Source organism: Poecilia latipinna, unplaced genomic scaffold, assembly GCF_001443285.1.
Source record: "Poecilia latipinna isolate Pla-1442-1.1 unplaced genomic scaffold, P_latipinna-1.0 Scaffold2846, whole genome shotgun sequence".
NCBI classification, from domain to species: domain Eukaryota; kingdom Metazoa; phylum Chordata; class Actinopteri; order Cyprinodontiformes; family Poeciliidae; genus Poecilia; species Poecilia latipinna.
This window is the reverse complement of record NW_015115462.1, coordinates 41,820-62,310: the sequence shown is the minus strand read 5'-3', so window position 1 is coordinate 62,310 and position 20,491 is coordinate 41,820. Positions and strand designations below refer to the sequence as shown.

At 37.6% G+C, this 20,491-nt stretch overlaps 1 protein-coding gene and 1 long non-coding RNA gene across 3 annotated transcripts in view; both read right to left on the bottom strand.

Moving 5' to 3' along the window:
* The window catches only part of LOC106939363 (beta-1,4 N-acetylgalactosaminyltransferase 1-like), a 52,259-nt gene that overhangs the window by 6,738 nt on the left and 25,030 nt on the right, over window positions 1-20,491 (bottom strand). The window contains exons 1-9 of one of the 2 annotated variants that reach the window (XM_015021748.1): window positions 8,674-9,328; window positions 8,410-8,586; window positions 5,053-5,159; window positions 2,146-2,183; window positions 1,880-2,060; window positions 1,455-1,547; window positions 1,177-1,364; window positions 959-1,099; window positions 626-863 (exon numbers count right to left, since the gene is read on the bottom strand). In XM_015021748.1, coding sequence (XP_014877234.1) covers window positions 626-863; window positions 959-1,099; window positions 1,177-1,364; window positions 1,455-1,547; window positions 1,880-2,060; window positions 2,146-2,183; window positions 5,053-5,159; window positions 8,410-8,586; window positions 8,674-8,888 — 1,378 coding nt within the window. In that variant the 5' untranslated portion in view covers window positions 8,889-9,328. Of the gene's footprint in view, window positions 1-625; window positions 864-958; window positions 1,100-1,176; window positions 1,365-1,454; window positions 1,548-1,879; window positions 2,061-2,145; window positions 2,184-5,052; window positions 5,160-8,409; window positions 8,587-8,673; window positions 9,329-11,340; window positions 11,522-11,606; window positions 11,645-13,654; window positions 13,762-20,491 lie in introns of those variants that run through there. The other variant, XM_015021749.1, reaches the window with a different exon arrangement.
* On the bottom strand, window positions 14,152-20,390 carry LOC106939364 (uncharacterized). The gene is made up of 3 exons (XR_001422820.1): window positions 20,120-20,390; window positions 15,505-15,513; window positions 14,152-14,162 (listed from the first exon to the last, which is right to left on the bottom strand). It is a non-coding gene; the product is annotated as an uncharacterized LOC106939364 (long non-coding RNA).

Sequence of the window (20,491 nt, the reverse complement as noted above, 5' to 3'; positions counted from 1 at the left end):
GTTATTTCCTGGATTTTTTCTGTGAAGAACCCAGAGAGGGTTATTTTATTGTGCTTTCTGAAAAACAATAAATTTTTACATTTAGGTATTCCTTTCGTGCCTAAAAATCGTCACCCTTTTTCTGTTACAAACTGCCTCCGGCCCCCCACCAGAGAAGGGAAAAAGTTTGGGTACCCCTGCTCTACACTGTAAATTATTGTTTCTTTAGATAAATATATGAACTCACATTAGTTTCACGACACACTCACATTGGTGCCACAAACATAGCGCCACAGAAATTAAGATTATGAGCAAAACTGCATTAAAAGTGTAGATGTCAACACCTACATCTCCCTGGAGTGCGATACTCATGCCCCGCAGAGAGGATGTGAAAGTTAAATTTCAATTGTCAAAGTTTAAAATAACTACTGTTTCATCTGCAGCTGTTGCCTCAAAGCTTTTCTAAAAATATCACAGTGAACACTGTTTCTTTGTTCTCTTATGTGTACAGAGAGAACATTAGGTGAACCCTATTTTTAGTCAGCATCGTGTCTTCAACTGTTGTTTAAATGATCCAGAAATTAATAACACACATCTTTTGCTGTTTTGATAATAAATTTGATCTCAGTGCTTTTACTGTACTCACCCAGGTGAGCTACCCTGGCGAGGCGGGGGTCAAAGCCGACCTGCTGGACTTTATCCGTGCGAGCCAAAAAGAAATTAATGACCCCATCCGTCACAACGCAGTTAGGAAATCCCTCAATTACATGATGAAATCCTCTTCTCATGTGCAAACAGTCTCCGTCTTCCTCTCCTGGCTCGATGGAGATAGTTTGTCGGTAAGTAGCTGTGTACCCTGTAGCTTCTCGCACTGCACCCCCAACCTACAAAGACAGGAATGGAAAACATGGAGTCAAATCTCTGAGATAAAACTTTATAGACTCATTTTGAGCTACGATTTATCTTCCAGGGCACCAACCAGATCCAGAGTGGTCCTCTCTAAAACGTCTACAAGCTTCTCCAGCTTGGTATTGGCTGTGAAGAAGAAGTCATCGTCCACCCAAAGCACATATTTGGTCGTGACCTGGGAAACAGCCAGGTTTCGTCCAGCAAACCAACCCTACGACACAAGAGGTTTGAGCTTTAGAGACTCAGAGAGAATTAGCTGCAACAGCAGAGAAAGACCAGCCTGCTTACCTTCCCAAAAGGCATGATGTACTGCTCGATGTAAGGCCCAGAAATGGTTTTTGGGTTCTCGCTATCATCAGCAATTACTATCATGACTGTGGGATAGTATTTTCTGATGCTGTCAATAAGGTTTTGAAGCTTTTCATAACGCAGGAAAGTCTTTGTCGCAATGGTAACAAGCGCACTGACGTTGTACTCTGCAGAGGACAGACAGATTTTATGGTAAACACTCTTCCTGCAGAAACCACTGGTTTGGTTGTGACAGATAAAAGATGATGCTTCTGTACCTTCCTTAGGTCCAGTGTCGTAAAGTTTTGGAGTTACTCCATGACGGATCTTGATGGTGAAGGCAGCTTGATGACCTTCTGTCTTAAACTCCACTAAGGGACACAACAAAAATGTGATTCGTTTCCTCTCTACAGACAGATCTATTTTGGAAAATAACGACATCTCTAAATGCAGTGCTAATTACAGAGTTCACATCCACTCACTATGGACAGATACATTTTCCTTTGTGCTTTTAGAGATGCATTTGAACCGTATGAAATATTCAAAAAAATATAAAGGATCAAACATCATAAACCATCTTAGCTTCGTTGTGTGCAAACTGAAAGAGGATTTTTATACAAATATAAAAATGGTGAAAACTGTATTTAATTTGATAATATTGTTTTATCAATCCCCCCCAGTTCTAAATCTGAAGAGGTCTTACCTGTGTCTGCAGTGTTAGGATGAAACAAGGTGTTTGTGTAGGTGACAAACTGCAGCTGTCGGTTCAAGTTCAGCAGCAAACTGCTAGACAGACTCATATGCATCCCTCCATCACCTTTTATTTTCACTTCCTCCACTTCTGCTGCTACGTTTAGTCTCCCTAGTGTGGCAGTGATGTTTATCTGCAGCAGGATGGAAAACAAAATAGAAAAAGTGACAGAAATCCACAAATCTGAACGGCAGATAATAAAACAGGAGGATACTCACTGTGTAATGGTCTCTGGGAAGGTCATGTAAGGCCAAGCCTGAAACAATAAGGACCGTTAGTTATTTTAGACTGACTTGGAGGAGTTTGCAGTTTTTCAAAACAGTGACACATGCTGCTTTGGGAAATTTCTCAGTCAGTTGTAAAGATTACTTCACTCACAAACTATGCAGAAAAAAACTTTTGAATGCAAGAATCCTGTTTGAGAAAAAAGAAGTGTCATGATCCCTTCAGTTCTTTCTTATTATTGTTTTTCTTCTTTAATGAACAAACATCCTCACCATATCCAGTTTGTGTCTGTGATTTGGTTTTAAACTCTCACCAAATGTGACAAAGGGGAGACAGGATGGAGACCTGACCTTAGCTAACACAGATAAGTTACTCAGTCCTGATCTAAGCCTCATGCAGCACCGTTGTTATCAACTGAGACAGTACAGACATGATGGCATCTGGTTTTACACTGTCCTGCTTTCTCACAGAACATGCAACATATTAGGATTTAACAATATTTTAAAGAACACATGAAATTTAAGTTGTTTTTATGAGATAGTAATAATCATATTGAAACAAATGGGTGGAAAGTTACAATAATCTTTCACGTTGAGTTTTATGGATTAAAACAACAACTATTATTTATTCATACCTTTGTCCCATTGATACAGACTTCTTGTAGTTTTTAAAAGTGTCTTTTTTGGTTACACTTTATTTGACGGGGTGTGCACAAGACTGACATGACACTGTCATAAACATGACATAACATCTGTCATGAATTTAACCAAAGAGAAAGAAGCAGATGAAATATTCCCCAAGAAAATTATTTAAGTCATTCTTGTGTTACAATTTTATCCAGGTGAAGGTGGATGTGAGGGGACAGGTAAGTGGGGAAGGGGGAGCAGGAATCAACATCCACCAGCTGAGTTAATAAGTTACGTTTTAGACAACTAAAAACTGGTCTTAAATCTATTTATATATTAATAAGCTTCTTGCAAACATCCACAAGCCACAGTGTCTGGTTGGAAATCATTTTGAATGCTCATTAAGAGCAAAGATACACTCATATGCCTAAAACTATACATTAAATGATGCAATCTGAATAAGTTAGTTAATATTAAGTTAATATTAATGACTCTTTTAGCATAGCATTTGACGCTGTAATAACACTTAACATCATAACCGTTGCTGCTTGTTTCACTTTACTTGAGATAAAGAGTTGATATTAATGATACTGTAGTGACACTTAATGACATCTTCATAACTGTTGCTACTTGTTCAACTTTACTTGAGGTAAGAAGAATTAATAATGACTTTATTAAATTGACAGTGTAACAAAACTTCACGACATCTTTATTATTGGTCCTACTCGTTCCACTTTATTTCAGGCAGGGGGAAATATTAATGACTGTGTTGTTAAAGCTTTTGACACTTGATGACATCTGTAACTATTCCAATGTTTAAGGGAAAATATTAATCACACAATTATAATTACCTCATAACTGTAATTTAATACTAACAACAAATAACATTGTAATGTAATAATACACAAACATGCATGACATTTTACATTTTGATAATTAACTATTATGACATATTTATGACAGATGGTGATTCTTTTTTAATGTCAAGTTGTCATAACAAAACCTTTGTCTTGGTTAATGTCAAGTTGTCATAAAGACATTTTCAATAAAAGTGTATTAAAAGTGTCATGTTTTACTGAATGACACTTTATGACAACAGTCATAAATATTCATAAAGACTCATTCATGTTCATGACAGGCGTTATGTCATGTTTATGACAGTGTCATGTCAGTCTTACGCACACCCTGTCAAATAAAGAGTTACATCTTTTTTCAATAACTATCCCGAATTTCTTGAGATCTTACACACCTTAATTCTTCTACTTGGTTTGCTTTCACTGTAAGTCTTGATAGATACAACATTCTTGAGTTGATCACATGTTCAGTTTTTCAATAAAAGTTTTTTTGGGGGGATTTTGCTAAAAGAGAGAGAATCGTGGTCAATAAAGTTTATCTGATTCCAATCTTTCTAGATTTAATCAATAGATGGCAACAAAATTGTTTATTTTCAGCAAACTGCAGGTAAAGCAGCTAAAATTTGTTCTTTGTTAAGTAGTTTAAGAGTTGTTACAGATCTTCATTTTTACCTTGTATACATCTGATGAAGCTCTGCTGAGCGCTTGAGTGAGGTACTGTAATTTGTTGTAAGAGTTTCTAGTTCCATCCTCTCAGAATCCCGAACCTGACTGCATATAAAATGTTTCCCCAAACCTAATGATTCAGATTATCTCGTTTGAGATATTTATGATCAATATAATTCTCAAAGATGCTCTTTAATTCTTTGAGAGGATTTCTACATTTATTTAAGGTCAAAATCAAACACTTTTCCAGAAAGTATTTCCAAAATCATTTTATAGTTAATTCTAAACGTATAAATACAAACCATCACATTGAATTTATTATATATTACAATGGTTGGGATGAAAATAAAGAAGCACACACCCACAGACTGGAGGGGAAATACATGGATTACCATGGGACGGATGAATAGACAGAACAATGTATGAACACCCAGATGGATGGATGGACAGGTTTTGCAGTAATTGTCTCTATAGACTGAGACCACAGAGATCACTCACCCCTTTCTCTGCAAACTGCATGGCTTGCAATGAACAAATACTAAAAACACAGTGAATACGTCTTATTATAATTGTAGCAGATTACCAGTCACACTGGTGCAGAGTTTTGCAGCTCCCTTTTAAAATATGGACTGATTGAAATTACTTTAAAAGACTAAATGAAAGTCTGACTTTTTGAATCCAAATATTTTAAAGCATTGAGAAATGACTCAAGACTTTTACACAGCATGAGTAAAGATGTCGGGTAAAGTAATACCTGGGATAATGATTGTTTTCATTGGCCGTACTTCCACCCCCTGTGTTGGATACTGCAGGGGATTGTTGGCCTCGGCGATGATGAGCGTGTCTGCAGCAGTCTTGGATCTGATGAGGAAGGATTTTGATCAGAACTATGCAAAAAGCAATCAGATACTCTTGAAACCAACTCTTATATTATATTTAAAATCCAGTTGGGTTGGTTTGCTCTTTGAAAATGGCTGCCGGCAGCACAGTGTATAGGGGTAGAGTGGCAGCCTTTTGGTCCTGGACACAGCTGTCCCAGCGTTCAAGTCCTGACTGTGGGACACTTTCCATCTTTATCTATTTCCTGTCTGAGCTGCTGCAAATAAACACCACTAGTGCCACAAAAACCTTTTAAAAAACCTGCCTGAAGCTGCAGAAAGTAGCACCTATAAACAATGAACAACTAAAGACAGCTTTATATAAAATATATAAACATGGAAGAATAATTACACTTTTATAAATGGAGGCATGCAGTGTCACTGTCACTTCAACACGGCTTTGTGTTTCCTGCTTTCATTCCAGGTGAGAAAACAGTTCATGTCAGCAACCCTTTTGTCTGATTTGAACAGGCCGTGTTAATTATGTAACTCATTATTGACTAGATGCTGCTGATATTTTATGTCTGCAGAGTTTCCTATCAGATGCATTCTACATACTTAATGAAATATGAAAGTACTCAAGCTGCAGCCACAATCTGCAATGCAATTACCGGTAACTGGGGCGGCATTAAAAGACCAACACAAAGTGAAGCATAGTGGTGACATGGAGGGAAAAGTCCATCCATCGCACCAGAGACAATAATTTGCTGAATCACGGATGTCCACAAGGGGCCATTTGTAGCAGAATGCATTAGTAAAACTCACTAACAAACTGTTAAAGTATTAAATAGCTGTCTCTACATTCAATGAGTATTTATTAAAATTAATATGGAACATTTTTTTTATATTGATGTAATTTGGTACACTGTAAAACAGTGTAACAAATTACTTAAAGAGTAGATCTAACACTGTTGAGTGTTAGATTTTGAACTTGAATGTGTGATTTTGTGAAAGATAAACTTAATGTAGTAAGTTGTGTTAACTTTGTTATTAATTTTGTCAAGCCTCCAAGAGATGAATAAATCATAGTTTTTATTTTAGCACCTAAAAAAAACTGAAAAAAAGAAAAAGACAGGAGCAGGAACTATTTCCCAGAATGCTTGGTGGCTTGTTTTAATATTCTGTGTTGCACCGTGAGTGAGATGGAAGTGTGTTACATCGATCTGACTCTTGTGTATTTTTCAAACAAATGGTAATTTAAATGTTTAAATGTCCTGTTCACACTAAATGTTTGTGAGCAGAATTCATTGTGAAGTTCAATAAAATCCATTATCAGATTAGACATTTTTTCAAACAATTTGAAACAAGCACTTAAATTGTTCTAAAGTGATATAAGTAGTTATTTTAGCCTGATATTATGAGTGAAAATATTAGAGGAATGTGTGCTGTTTGACTAGGTGAGAGAAGGTTTGTCTTGTATATTGTGAAATAATTATTCGGTTTAAATTGCAGCATTAAGTTAAAACTCACAATTCAAGATTAATGAACTTCAAAATAATGTTTAGACATCTTGTTTCTTGCTGATAAATAAACTTAAAGAACTTTAATTGTTCAACTGAAATTAAATTAAACAATTTTCTTGTTGACCTAAATTGCATTTCCAAGCCAGCCGTCGGACTTTTGTTTTCAAGTTAAACCACCTTCAAATGTTTTACAGTGTAGTGTACAGATAAAAATTGCATATAATTTATGTAAAACATATAATTTAAGCACAAAAGTTCTTATCTTTAAGGTTCTATTTATGTGACTCCCTAGGGGCAGAGAGGGCCTCATAAAACGTTATGGCGGTCTAGATTTGGCCCACGGGCCTTGAGTTTGACACATATGATTTAAACCAATCCACTCCAGTCAGATGCTTAGAGTTTGAATGCCTCCTTTTCATAGTTTTACTTGCAAATAAATGTTGAACACCATGTTTGTTTCCCCTTCACCATCAGACACCACTTTGAGTTGGTCTCTCGCATAAAATCAGAATAAAATACAAAACATCTGTAAACATCTGTTTCCTTCCTATTTGTGTACTTATAGGTCTCAACGGACAGTATTTTACTGATGTGGGGTCCCAAAAAACCAATGTTTCTTAAATACCTGGAGCCTCTTTCCAGGAGTAATTTACAAAAAAAAAAAAAAAAAAAAAAAAAAAATCCTCAAATTTTCAAAAATTTTTACAGTTAAGGAGTCTGAGTTACTTTAATGGAGGAAAAAATATTTCTGTCACTCAGTGTGAAAAATTATTCTGCGGTGAAGCTGAATCTATGAAATCAGCAATAAAACTGCAAGTTGATGTCTTCACGCAAATATATCTAGTCAAAAATATTTGTTCAAAATACAAGATACTGTAATTTTTTTTTAATAATTTGTTTAAGTACTAAGCTCCTATATTTTTAAGTTCATCCACCCAACAGAAAAACAGTCTTGTTATCTTTTCATTTGATATCTAAAAACACAGAATATTACCCATAAGCCATCAGAATTCCCAGCAACGGTGCAGCGGCAATTTTGAGCTGGCATAAGTCAATAAGGCGACTATTTAGTTCATGAACAGTGAAACTAAATTTAAGTTATAAAAGTTATTTTAGATTTGAAATACATAAATTGCACAACATAACTTAATTTGTTTTTATATGTTCCAATAGTTGATTTTTTTGTAGGACATTGGTTTATATGTGACAGTAGGGATTGCCCAGCAAGGTATCCCACACAAAAATTAGTTTTAAGGCCTTTAAGGTGAAAACATGGACTCTGAAGTTTCACCTGTGCAGTCAGTTAAACGTGAATGAGTCTATTTTCAGAGCAGTAGAGTGTAATTACAGCTTAATTACGCTGTAATTACAAATTTTTATTACAACATTAAAAAAGTTGAATAATTTATACAAAGCTAATTTTACTTAATCTACTTGACAAAAGTAAGTTTACTTTATTTGGATATTCTTTTTTATGTAACAAAGTAAGTAAGTTCTTTCAGAGCAGTTTTTCTTCATAAACATAAATATATCATGCAAATAGTTGCCTTGCTCTTTTTAGCAGATAGGCAGAATTATTTTATTAGTGTGATGTTCTGTTTTTGCACAGAATTTAGTTGATCACTTGATTTTGGTAAATATGACCAGTATTTCTTTTTTTTTTTTTTTACAAGATATTTCTGTGTGTTTTTCTGTGTCTGTGGATGAAGAAACAAAAATAATAATAAGTGCCCTAATGAGTTTTGACTTGACTGTAACTTCCTTATTTACCTCTGTTGGAAACCTCTGTACTCCTTGGCTCGTCTCATCTTCATTTCCTCCAGCTCCGAGGCGTCAAAGGCCGTGTGCAGAGAGTGAGCTGACACTCGCGGGAACAGCAGCTGGGCGAAGGGCAGGTTTACTCCTGGACTCTCACCCTCACAAATGCACCCATTACGTGCCAGCAAGCTGAGAGGGCAACCAAATTCACATGCAAGTAGATTTTAATTCACACGAGGTAAAATGAATTCATGGTACGAGGAACACAAGCCTTACCCTGATACACTTTTCCTGATATGAAAGGGGACGCTGCTTAACTGGTGGTCTGGTTCTGGGAGCCTCTCCTCCAGGTGCCTCTCCACTGTCGGCCCGAGCCGCTGCCACACGTCCACCGTGTTGTAGGCCCGCGTGGGCCATGAGTGGAGGAGAGCCAGCACCAGCACTACAGACACCAGGACGGCGAGCAGCACTGTCTTTCTCAGGGACCGCATATTGAATCCTGTAACACAAGGTGCAGACAAGTGACCTTTTATTTCCTTAATTGTCAAGTGCACACCCTACGAGACACTGTGTGCCACTCAAAAAACCTCAGTGGAATTCAAAACATTAAGGAAACGGTAAACTACAAAAGCTTGGGCACTATTGTGATTAACTCTCACAGAAACAGGAAATGTAATCTGTATAGTATGAACAGAGAAAATGTGTGTAATCAGCCTTTATTGTCTCAGAGGTAAAAAGCAAAAACTCAGTGACGATTGGGTTTTATAACTGTAATGGATGTTTTCCTCTGAAATCTAGAAGAAAACTGGTTTCGGGAACCTTTCTACATCTGCTTCATTATGGAGATGTTCTGTGTATGAATGCTTCTGCCAAATGTCTTCAGTCATTACACATACAAGCACCATGTGGAAAGGAATTTCAGTGAAACACTTTTTGAACCAAGGAAACACTTTTTGAACTGCAGTAAACACTATGCAGTGTTTACTGCATAGTGACAGTAAACAGTCACTATGTGTTTACTGTGACAGTGAACAGTGTTATGGCTGCATAGTTATGCAGCCTGATATGAGTATTTTATATACTTATGTGTCATTATAGAATCAGCAGTTTGATTTCTAAGAACTTTCCTCCTATGGGTGGAAATAAGAGAGAGGTTTTTATTTGTATGTCTCATTTAAACTCATGATTTGGTCATATTTGTTCACAATTCAGTTATTGTGTGTTTTGTCGCTTTCATAGCATTTAAAATGTTCAGTTGATAAATATGTATTATTTCAACTTATAACTTGGATTTACTTGGATTTTCTAACCATCTTCTAAATAAAAATGTCTTATAATTTTTTATTTGCATAATTAGTCTTAATCAGAAACTGAATAAGCAAGAGAAAAGCTCTGAGGTAATATATTATATACATTTTGAAATAATTGTTTGAAAAGCTAAAAAAAACCAACAGTTTTAAGAAAATAAATTGTCTAATCGTTTATGTTCACTCTTATATTCTGTTAAATGCTGAGATTTGTGTATTTAAATATGGAGATGGTCTGTTTCCTGAAGAAACTGTTTTCTCAGCTTCCTGAATGCTATCTTCCTGAAAAAACAGGAAACTATAAACATGGCTGCTCAACGTGACAAATATCATTCTATCATATAGTTTTTGCCTGGACAACTTTCTCTGTGGAAAGAAATTTATGTTGCATCCTCATTTGAAATCTGAAGTATTATTATTANTTTTTTTTTCTGCCGATTTGAAGAGCAGAACTTCGACTTGGTGGAATATTTAATATTTTTGATTGTTTATTCAATATTGCATTACTCTGTGTTTTTGTGTTTAATGATGTAAAGCAGTTTGAAATGCGTTGTTGCTGAAATGTACTGTACAAATAAAATTTGATTTGATTTACAGACAGATCTATTTCGGAAAGTAATGACCCCTTTAAGTGCCATATCAGGGGGAGCGCTGGAAGCAGTATGAATGGAAAAAACAAAACAACAATGAACGCTATGCGCTGAGGTGGGTGTTTGAGTGGATGGAGGAGTATAACAGGGAGTATAACAGGAAGTCTCTAAGAATTTCCCGAGAACCCCGCCACCCTCCCAACACACATCATATAACAGGAAGTTTAGTTTGGGTAGATTTTACTTCTCTATTGATTCCAATCATCCAAATTAGTGTGACCATTCTGCCGGACTGAAACTAACAACTTCTCCAAGATCAATTCCATCCTGCTACTGAGCTACAGCTGGCCTACGAATTTCAGTAAGAATCACGTCCAACTTGTGCTTCTGTCCCACAGCAAGCCAGTCTGAGTGTCCACTAGTCGGCCCAACCCATCACAAATTTGTTCATAAGCCACATATCCGCCAACTCCAAACAGCAGAAATCCTGTTATCATGAATCCAAATAAATCCAGGAAGTATGTGCCTGCAGGACAAGTTGGCTCTCCTGTGCCCAGTTTTCTCCTTGAGAAAATTTGATCACCTGCATTGAGAGACCAGTTGACCAGATCCACAAATTGTAGATTCAGAGGATGTGCAAAGAGAGGCTCCAAAAATGCAGCGCAGAAACAGAGCAAGCAGAGCAACATCATTTTTGTAGCCATAAAATTGTGTCTGGAATATTTCAGTCTGAATATTCAACCACTTTTGATGTCAGAAAGAGTACAGCAGTTGTCTGGTAAACATAGTTCATAATTTTAATTTGATTTGAAACTATTATAGAAGAATAATGTTAGTCTGATTTTCATTTTAAAACTAGCTCAGATCTATTCTGACTAAAACATAAGAATGAGGAAAAAAGAAAACATGGTGATGGTTATTTATACACCAGCGAATATCAAGGATCAAACTATCTTAGGATAGCTACATTGTCTGCAAACTGAAAGAGGATTTTAAATAAATATAAAAATGGAGAATCCCCCCTTCTAAATGTGAAGAGGTCTTACCTGTGTCTGCAGTGTTGGGATGATATTTTGTGTTTGTGTAGGTGACAAACTGCAGCTGTCGGTTCAAGTTCAGCAGCAAACTGCTAGACAGACTCATATGCATCCCTCCATCACCTTTTATTTCCACTTCCTCCACTTCTGCTGCTACGTTTAGTGTTCCTAGTGTGGCAGTGATGTTTATCTGCAGCAGGATGGAAAACAAAATGGAAAAAGTGACAGAAATCCACAAATCTGGATGGCATAAAATAAAACAGGAGGATACTCACTGTGTAATGGTCTCTGGAAAGGTCGTGTAAGGCCAAGCCTGAAACAATAAGGACCGTTAGTTGTTTTAAGCTGACTTGCAGGAGTTTGCAGTTTTTATAAAGAGCGACACATGCTGCTTTGGGAAATTTCTTGGTCTGTTGTAAAGATTACTTCACTCAAACTATGCAAAATTGTATTCATGAGGGAGAAACTGTGTCCACGTAATTGTGGGTTTGGTTGTGTGGAGATGCTTTGTGTTCTTTGCTCTGTGTTTGTTTTTGGATCATATTTGAATACCAACATGAATCAACTAAGGATGAGGAAGGTTTCTCCTGTGTGGGATTATTTTGATCTTATTATGGAGTATAATTTTGATCATTTTTCTTTTGGATTATTCAAATTTCTTTCCATGGGATATTTGAGTTAGTTTACATGGATTAACTTTGATGTATATTGTAGGTGAAAAATGTAGGATTTGCTCCCAGGTTTTGTCTTTTTGTAACCGGAGCTCTTCCACAATGCTGAGGCATCAACGTCCGGCATGAAGGGGAGGAATCGGTTAACACTCCCGTGATAAACCCTGGTGTTAATCAGTGATCGGCCAGAAAGCAGGCGATTGAATTGGCCGTTCAGCTCACCCATCTGCTCCCGGTTCAGGTTTGTCATGATTGTTAATTGTTTTTATTTGTATTCTCATGTTCTTGCAAATCACCCTAATTACAATGAAATAGTTTGACCCAAAGCTGTTACAGCAGCTGATTCTAAATAAAAACATGTGATTGAACATCGTTCTGTCCGTTTCCAGTCTTTATTGAATTTACCTGCAATGACTGCTTAAATCCAGCAGATGTCACTGTAAGTGTAACACAGTTTCAACACACAGTCGACAGTTTGGGAAATGTGCCAGACACCAGAGGCTTCATCTGCCCATCAATATTGAAAAGTTACAATAATCTTTAGACTGAGGTTTTCGGGAAAAAAACAACAATTATTTCTTCATACCTTCATACTATTGATTCAGACTTTTTTTTTTTCAATAATCAACCAGGATTTATAGAGGTCTTACACAGCTTAGTCCTCCTACTTTGTTTGCTTTGGTTGTAAATCTTGATAGATGCAATACTCCTGAGTTCATCATCTAGCACTGCTCCAGTTTTCTCCTAGCAGCTCAGGGAATTTTTATTAATATACCATCAATGTGTCATCATCATAATATTTCTTGAAATATGAGCGAGAAGATTTAAAGATGCACCATCCCGTTGTCTTGTCTCATCATTACTTACCTGTATTTCAGGAAACTTATCTGCTGACATTACACACACACAGACTAGTGGTAAAATGGATGGACTAGCAAAGGACGAATGAACAGAACAATACATGAACACCCAGATGGATGGATAGACAGGTTCTGCTTTTAGTAACCATCTCTATACACTGAGACTAGAGGTGCACCGATTTATCAGCCAGTTGATTTCCCTGATTTTGGGAAATCTGTGATTGGCTGATTTTTACATGTGGAGCCGATCTTATCCACTGATTTTATCTACCTCTGCAAAGGTATTTAATTCAATGACTGTCTTCTGCCCTGCTGTGTGAGCCTTTGACTAACTGACCGGCCCACCAGATCAGGTCTATATGTTTACAATTAACAATAGTCACCACATTGTTGGCAACTCATCAACTTTCTTGCTATATTTAGCAACATTTAAGACAAAAAAAAATTGGTGTCAGACAAAATCGGCAGGTCAGGATTTTTAACAGATCTGTAATTGGCAATCGACAGGAAACAATCGGTGCAGCTCTAACTGAGACCACAGAGATCATTCGCCTCTGTCTCTGCATAATGCATGACTTGCGATATTGGCTCTTATGTGGTAATCTCTTGTTGCAGATTACCTGTCACACTGGTTTAGAGTTTTGCAGCTCCCTTTTGAAATCTGGAAACTGGACTGATAATACTTTAAAAGCCTAAATGAAAGTCAGACTTCTTGAATCCAAATATCTAAAAAATGAGAAATGATTCAAGACTTTTACACAACATGAGTAAAGATGTCAGGTAAAGTAATACCTGGGATGATGATTGTTTTCAGGGGCCGTACTTCCACCCCCTGTGTTGGATACTGCAGGGGATTGTTGGCCTTGGCAATCATGAGCGTGTCTGCAGCAGTCTTGGATCTGATGAGAAATGTTTTTTACCAGAACAATGTAAAAACCAATCATATAATCTTGAAAAGTTTGGTTCCTGATTCTGGGACCATTGCTGCATGGTTTCCCCCCTCTTCTCTGTATCTACTTCCTCTCTGATCTGCTGTAAATAAACCCCACTGAAAAACTCAACTGACACTGCAAAATATAGCATCTGTGGTGAATAGGTGTAGCTCTGGATCACGTGGTGTTGGTAGTGATTGTAAGATTACCTGTTGCTCATCTGGTGACTTTAGTGAGAGGGTGATGGGGGAAGTCTACTTTTGGTTGACTGCTTTAAGCGTAAATATTTTTTGTTTTTGATCACTGTTGAAATCTGCGGAGCTATTTTTTATGCTGCTTGGGACATGGACACAGTGTTAAAATGGTTACTTTCAGACTCATGTCGCTATATCGTATTTGTGGGCACCCATGTGGCTCAGGTTCAAGACCTAACAGATCCACAGTCTTGGCGGTATGTAGATTCAGCCAACAATGCAGTTGACAACATCACTCGGGGTAAGACCTTAGAGGCATTGTCTGAGACGAACAGATGGAGCCAAGGCTCCTCTTTCTTACCGAGGAACCCTCAGAACTATGAAAATCATCCTTTCGTGGTACAACTTCGACTACCACATTCCCCACTCAGAATCTGAGACCTACATAGGCTGGCAGGAACTGTTTGATTCCGCTGTGCGGAGCCTACAAGCTGCAGTTGTGAAGGATTTAAATTTGACTGCCAAAGACTATCACAAAGTGGAGAGAAATTGTCAGTAAGCTACAAACTGATAGCTTCCCTGATGAGATCAAACATCTTATGCTCAGTAAGCCGGTTGCCACCAACAGTAAACCGTGTGCTTCAGCACCACAGTTGTAAGAAGCAGAAGAAATCAGGATAGGTGGCAGACTGAGGCACACAAGTGATCTAGAGTTTGGAGCAGTACATCCAATTGTTCTATATCCGCACCACCCATTCACCAGACTGCTGATACAGGATTATGACCAACGTTTCTGCCATCCCGGTTCTGAACGGCTGTTTGCCAACATTCGCTGAAGCTTTTGGATACTCCGAAGCTGAGAAGCAGTTTGACATCATCAGTCCAAATGCCCACACTGTAGACGGTGGAAGGCCACTCCTACTAATCCCCAAATGGCTGACTTACCAGCAGCCCATCTCCGTCTCTTTAAGCATGTTTTCTACTCCCCTGAGACACAGTGTTTCGGACCATTCTATGTCAAAATTGGACAGTGCACTGAGAAAAGATAAGACATCATCTTTAAGTGTTTAACAACCAGGACTTTACACCTTGACATTCTCACCCACCTTGATGTCGACTCCTTCCTCGTTACTACATCTCCCTTAGGAGATGTAGTAACCATAGGTCTGTGGTCCAACTTAGCTGAGGTATATGGGAAACTATAAAATATGCACACATATATATATGTGTGTGTGTGTGTGTGTGTGTTTATTCTTTCCTTAATACTCTAATTTCTGTTTTTAAACAAACAAAAAAATGGAATACTTTTTGTAGTGATATTATTATTATTATTATAATGTTTTAATAATAAAAGAAACTTTAGTTACTACACCTATGACTGTTGGGGAAGTGGGGTTTTTTGGTCTTTGTGTCTGTTGTCTGCTGCTTCCTTCATCATCCACCAGATGGTGCCAAGAGGCTGCTCCTACCTGGAGGGTGCTGGCTGTTTGATGCAGCACACCTGTGATCAATCCACCCTGGACATCTAGACCAGTGTTTCCCAGCCCTGGTCCTCAAGGCACACTGACCTGCATGTTTTAGATGTTCCCCTGCTTCAGCACACATGATTTCAATTGATGGCTGATTAACAGGGTTTTGCTGAATTGCAATAATCTGAATGGGGTGTGTTGAAGCAGGGGGACATCTAAAACATGCAGGTCAGTGTGTCTTGAGGACCAGGGCTGGGAAACGCTGATCTAGAAGCACATGAGGACCGGGCTGCCAGCACTTGACAAATAACTGAGTGTTTGCCAGTTATGGTGTTTCCTTGTGGCACCGTGGATTTTACCCACTGTGTAGCCCAAATTTCTGGCATTATGGGTTCCCTCATGATGCTGTGGATCTTACCCACTGGTTACCCAAGTCCATCTCCTTCTCGGATGAAGTTTCTCTGACAGTTTCTCATTTCACGGGTGGCTATCGGACCGCTCCTCCCCCTTCCTCACAAAAACTTGCCTGTCTGCCCTCCACTGTTGTGGACGTGGGTCAAAAGACTTGAACCCAACATGACACTGAGAGAAAATATCCCCCCCCCCCCCCTTAGTTCTGGATTGCAATGGTGCCATTACTCATTATTTAAAATAAGATGTTATTATAAATAAATGTGCCACAGTTTCAAGCAATAGAATTAGAACATGGACTATACATGCATACTATATAGCATGCATTATATGTAATACATACTCTATATATATATATATATATATATATATATAAAATATATATATCATATACTATATATATATCATATACTATATATATAATATATAGTATATGATATATATACTTTTCCATCAATTATATGAGGAATAAGAAATGAGACATGAAAAGCAACATGATCAACTTCAATAAAAAAACATTTATAATGTACATATATTAAAATATCAGGGAGTCCGCAACTGAGAAATGTTCTTTTTTTTTTTTTAAGAAACTTAGGCAAAAGGCATTAAACAAATGAAAGAGCTTCACTGAAGAATACAACGCTTAAATGAACAAACAACCAGGGTTGTTAAACAAATACAAGCGAAAAGTCACATATTTTTCTAAGCCTTTTTTATTGGTCAAGTCTTATATTGATTCTATATATTGGGAAAGATAATACTATTTTAAATGCAAGTTAAAGCAAAGTTCACTCTGGATCAGTTTCTTCAGCCCAAAACTACCGGAGTGAGACGGATGGTAAATAAAGGAGCCTCCCTGAGTTATTTCCATGGAATCACTTCTGTATTCAGCTTGAAAGAGCGAGTGTATGGGAACGAGTGAGCAGACCAGAGCCAGTCAGCAACTGATCCGCCTGTACACACTGCTGTAAACACCATTCTATCTGAGCTCTTCATGTGAAGCATGCAAAAGTAATAAAACTAAATAACACGGAGACCTTAAGGAAAACGACTATATTTTTCTAAAAGCAACAACTTTTAACGTGGTGTCAGAGTTCTAGCTGAACTAGAACTCTGACACCAGAGCTGCCCTACTTTTAAAGCTATGGGGCTTGTTGTGCTTTTTCATGCTTCGGAAGCAAAAAGCCCGAACAGTAACCTCCCCCATTCCTTGATTTCTGTTTGACACTAACGACAATAAACACACTTGAAAATAAATACAAAATAAGGTAAAAAGGTTGTCCGTTAGAATGGATTAAAATGTTTAGATACTTAAATAGCACATTTTTATAAGAAAAATGTCCGAAAATATTCCCTACTAGCATTAGCTAAAGTTAATGTTAGCCACAAAGTTTAAGAAAGTAAAACTCACCTTCATGTCTGTGAATGTATAAAGAGGCGAACATCTTTTCTCCAGCTTACTGGGGCTTCAGATCGATGTACATCATTAATTGTTACCTTGGCCAAGTCCTGAAAGCACCAAGTGCAAAATGCCATTTTCAATAGACCGGAAGTGACCGAGCTGCTTATCCCCGAACGAGGAAGCTGATGTGCAAGGAGCCCGTTAGGACATTACACCCATTATGTGCACATTATGCGCATAATGGGCATAATATCCCAACTTCAGAAGATGTGCTTTTAACTTAACAGAGCTCTGTGGTTCCTCCTGTCAGTATGAGAGTCAGGGTGAGGACTCTCAGTGTAGTGGTATAGAAATATACATAATTTCACACAAATAGTTTCCAGGTGAGAAGTTCCGGTTCTTGAAGTGGGCGTGGTGTATATAAGGGAGCTGCGGCGTTCATTCAGGCGTGTGTCTTTGTTTTCCCACTGTGTGGCTTGCATCCGCCAAGCCACACGGATGCGATTTGTTGCTTTCTGGCAGCAGAAAGCAACAAATCGCTGGCTGGTGCATGTTGCGCTGATTAGTCCACGGGCCAGAGGCCAAAATTTGACATTTTTGTCCGTTTCAGGGTGGCAAAGTCTATCAATATTTTTTGAAAAGATACATGTCTCTAGTTAATATTTTGGTATGATAGCCCTTCCAAAATGGTAGCTGAGTCATAGTTATCATCTCATGAAGTAAACAAACCCTTTGGAAAAATTCTGTATTTTGGGACTGCTGTAACTCTGGTTTAGGGTCATGGTATGGGCATTTGTCAAAGGTCTGTAATGCAATATTTGGTATCATCTTAAAGGGGACACTCTTGGCTTTCATTTAAGCCATGTTTTGAGTTTCTCTGACCAACACAGAGGTCATTAGAGGTCGTTAAACCAAAATTATTACACATTTTTCCACATCTTTTGACCAAACTAGATACCCTTCTTTCATCCCATCGGTATCCAGGGACATCAGGGACACAAGAGTTAATGACTAAAATACTCAACAGACTCTAAGGAGTCAGAAAATGTATGATATGCCTACACTGTCTGTCTATGGGAGGCGATTATGAGCTGTAATTTGAAGTTACAGACTTGGGCTATATCCTTAACTGGTGTATATGTTGGGGGGTTAGTGGGGGGTTGTTTTAGAGTGTCACTCGTGTCTAGTTTGTTAGATATAAAAAAGTTAATCAGTAATACTATAAATTTACACCTACATAGACTTTAGGATGGTGTATTGGCCTATTTATCAGATTTTGTGAGTTTTTCCATCATGGGCTACACAATAGTAGTTCATGATGGCCACATAGAGACATAGCAGAATGAGAGAGGATACCACCCTCATTAAATGACAAATTCTGAGGTAAAATAAAAAAATGATTATTTTCAGATGCTTAGGCTACTATTGACAGCATAATTCAGATTATTATATTACATTTCTGCCAACAGATGATAACCTTAGGCATATCGGTACCATCTACATTATGCTTGCTGAGGATGTTGATTTCAATCAGGCCCACAAATGAGTTTGTTAAAAAATAAAATCAGGTAGATGTAACCATTTAGATTCAGTATGTAACTTTTATTTAAAAATATATGTATTTATTAAAACTATTACTATGTTGTCCTGAGACCCTCCTCCTGGCTCTGCTTGGTTGTTTCAATTTAGCATTGCGAGAAGGCAGACGGGCTTGATTTTTCTTCACAGATTATTTGTCTCAGCATACTGTGACAATATGGTGACAGTTTCAACAAATATATAACATAATTTTTTCCCTAAAATGTACATACTGCAGCATTGAACTGCCTTTGTTTGGATGCTGTTCCTACCCTGTGATAGCTACACAATTTAGCTGAATAGTCTTACTCTGTACTTTCAATTTCCACTGATCTGGAGCAAAGTTAATGCTGGTTTAGGGTTACAGACCTGGAAATATTGTTGACTTTTTGTATTTATTTTTTCAGATGACACATAGCTATTAACAGTAAATTAGAATGTTTACCATTTGGGTATCATTAATCCATTTGGAAATAATCCAGTGTGTGTTTGTAAATAAGGATACTAAGACACCTGCAGGAACCAAAGGTTTCATTTTAAAAGCCAGAGCCGCTACCAGATACNCTGATAATACTTTAAAAGACTAAATGAAAGTCAGACTTCTTGAATCCAAATATTTAAAAAATGAGAAATAACTCAAGACTTTTACACAACGTGAGTAAATATGTCAGGTAAAGTAATACCTGGGATGATGATTGTTTTCAGGGGCCGTACTTCCACCCCCTGTGTTGGATACTGCAGGGGATTGTTGGCCGTGGCGATCATGAGCGTGTCTGCAGCAGTCTTGGATCTGATGAGAAAGGTTTTTTACCAGAACAATGTAAAAACCAATCATATAATCTTGAAAAGTGGATTTGAAGCAGATTATGCTTCAAATCCATTTTTGAAGAGACATTTTGCCTCTTCAAAAATGGCTGCCAGCTGGATAGTGTGCGATACACTATAAACTGGGAGAATTTAATCATCACTTGTTGATAGTCCAGAAAAACTGATTAAGAATATAAGCCACCACATAAATCAATACTATTGTCATTTGTTTATTTTTACACTTACATTGACCAAAATACCCTGTTAAATCAAAAGAAAGAAAGAACAAAAGAAAGAAAAGCAACCAGAATTTGACCAGCGTTCACCAGGGGGCCGGAAGTGAGGGGCTCCGCCCCTTGCTCTTCAGACAGTTTGGGGAAGAAGACGGCGGTCGTTCTTTTTTTTTTCACTGACACCGTTCATTGTTACAGGTTAGTGTTGTGAAGCTGGTGAGGGCTGCCCACAACTCAATGCATCACATAGCGACTAATAGGCACTGTCCAATACAGAAATACATACCAATTACTGTATTGATATGTATTACTATATTATGTAAAATTATTTACGTATGAAAAACTTAAAAATAATTAACTATACTATATTAAGAAATAGTATTTAAGCCTCGGTGCTACATGAAGCTAATTTCGAAACAATGCAAGTTAAAAACAATATTTTGCAACAAGTAAATTAAGTCTAATGTTAGGTCTATGTAAGCTAAAGATGAGAATGAGACACACACACGCATACATAATTCCCTTCTCACCCTCCACGGGTGGTCTCTTTCATCCTCTGAGCTCGGGTCCTCTACCAGAGGCCTGGTAACTTGAGGTTTCTGC